Here is a 2324-nt window from a genome sequence, read left to right as displayed (position 1 = left end):
AGCAGAATATTGTTCTGAACTTCCGCCTAGTTTCTGTGTTGAGACTTACAGGTTATTAATATACCATGAAAGAAAATTATTCTGATATGAACAACTCAGAGTATGTAATGGACATTCACAGCCCTAGAGTACCTAAGAATTATACCAAGTACCTTCCACATGTGGAGAGATGTCCCCCAAAAAAGTAGTTATGCCAATTCACCGCTGTTTATTTAAAAAAAAAAAATGTGTTGGGGTTGGAGCTGGGGATGTGGCTCAGTGGCAGAGCGCTTGCCTTGCAGGTGTGAGGCATTGGGTTCAAACTTCAGCACCACATAAAAAATAAATTAATAAACAAAGATATTGTGTGTCCATCTACAATTAATTGGAAATTAACCAGGGGGGCTTGCAAACTGGAAGCACTCTTCAGCCTTTCATATACTTCTGAGTTTTCAAAATTTCAGAGGGAAGAAGGGATCTTTTTAAATCTCATTCATTGAAAACAAAACCCCAAATAATATAAAGACTTACTGAAATTTGGGTTCATTGGGAATGTTAATTAATTGGTTGCTTTTAAATAAGAGCTAGGAAACAATGGACGCGTTATTCCAAAGTAATTGCCAAATAGCCAACAGATGTATCTTGATAATAGGTTTCCTCCAAGATGGTATAATGGTGTTTTTGATCTTCTCTGCAGCTCTTGGATTCATGAACGATTCAAAGACAAGCACTGTGACCACGTTTGTCCTCCTCGGCTTCCCTGGATGCCAGGAGATGAAGAGTTTCCTCTTTTCACTGTTCTTTGGGGTCTATGTATTTACCATAATGGGAAATGGGACCATCGTCTACGCAGTGAGCCTGGACAGACGGCTCCATACCCCAATGTACATTCTGCTAGCGAACTTTGCTTTCCTTGAAATCTGCTACATCACTTCCACTGTGCCCAATATGTTGATCAATTTCCTCTCAGAGACAAAATCTATCTCTTCTGTTGGCTGTTTCCTCCAGTTCTACTTTTTTACTTCCCTGGGTACAACCGAAACATACTTCCTCTGCATCATGGCATATGATCGCTACCTGGCTATTTGCCATCCATTGCACTACCCAACCATCATGACCCCACGCCTGTGCTATATTTTGATTTCTCTGTGCTGGGTGTTTGGGTTCCTCAGTTACTCTGTCTCCACTGTGCAACTCTCTCAATTGTCTTTCTGTGGATCCAACATCATTGATCACTTTATGTGTGACATGGACCCTCTGATAGCTCTGTCTTGTGCCCCAGCTTCTATCACTGAGATTGTTTTCTATACCCTGAGCTCCCTCATTATCATCCTCACCCTTCTGTACATCCTGGGCTCCTACACTCTTTTACTGATAGCTGTTTTAAAAGTCCCGTCAGCAGCTGGCCGGTGGAAAGCCTTTTCTACCTGTGGATCACATCTGACGGTGGTGTGTTTATTTTTTGGAGCCCTCCTGGCAATGTATGTGAGCCCCACAGCCAATAACCCAGCTGCAATGCAGAAGATCATGACTTTGTTTTATTCGGTGGTGACTCCCTTCTTAAACCCTCTGATTTACAGTTTACGAAACAAGGAGATGAAGGCTGCGCTGAAGAAAGTCCTGAGGATACAATAAGCATAAAGCAAAATCAATCTATGTGAGACCAAGCAAACCACTGACCAGACACAAAAGATGAGTTAAGAAGACTTGATTTTCTGCAACCATTTCTCAATACACACTGAGAAGATGTCTTCTCAGAAGAGTCCCTCATTGTTTTACTCCACAACTAACCTGACAGAGCTAAACCACATTGGAGTCTTATTACATTCCAGATGTAACAACCACATTTTCAAGTTGGGTAACTGTAGCAGATGATATATGAGGACATTTTATCCATCTTTCTTATACTGTTTTAGTTTGGATTATTAGGGGTTTGTGGCAAAAGGTAGAGGGCAGTAATCCTAGCTGAAGCATCATTGGTATACTTAAGGCATATTTAAGACAGCCAATACCTTCTAAACAACTTAGCAAGACCCTCAGAATAAAACATTTAAAAAAAGGAGGAGGAGGCTAGAGATGTGGCTCAGTGGTTAAGCGCCACTGGGTTCAATCTCTGGTACAAAAAAAAAAAAGTAAATAAGGAATCAAAATTGAGTGCCTAATAGATGCAGAGCTAAAGGATTTAACAATTTCTTGTCCCTTGGCTCTTTATGGTAGATAGGCTTCCAGTCTAGGAAAGGCTGAAAGTTTCATGCTTTTGAAAGTGGCTTTATGTGTAATGGTGATTCAATAAATAATAATTGAGTACCTACTATGTTCTAAGTGTTTTTCTAGAGAGACTAAAG

At 40.5% G+C, this 2324-nt stretch overlaps 1 protein-coding gene across 1 annotated transcript; it reads left to right on the top strand.

The window, feature by feature from the left end:
* The first annotated feature begins 681 nt into the window (after positions 1-681).
* Positions 682-1614, top strand: LOC107137722 (olfactory receptor 11H4-like). Its single transcript, XM_015480174.2, has one exon. It carries the CDS (start codon positions 688-690, stop codon positions 1612-1614), a length of 927 nt encoding a protein of 308 aa, XP_015335660.1. The 5' UTR covers positions 682-687.
* Positions 1615-2324: the final 710 nt, after the last annotated feature.

This window comes from Marmota marmota, unplaced genomic scaffold (genome assembly GCF_001458135.2).
Source record: "Marmota marmota marmota unplaced genomic scaffold, marMar, whole genome shotgun sequence".
Taxonomy (NCBI): Eukaryota; Metazoa; Chordata; class Mammalia; order Rodentia; family Sciuridae; genus Marmota; species Marmota marmota.
The sequence above is the reverse complement of the archived record's forward strand: the minus strand, read 5'-3'. Positions and strand labels throughout refer to the sequence as shown.

Coding starts and splice junctions, on each gene's coding strand:
- LOC107137722 (XM_015480174.2), top strand. CDS start 688: ATGAACGATTCAAAGACAAGCACTGTGACCACGTTTGTCCTCCTCGGC.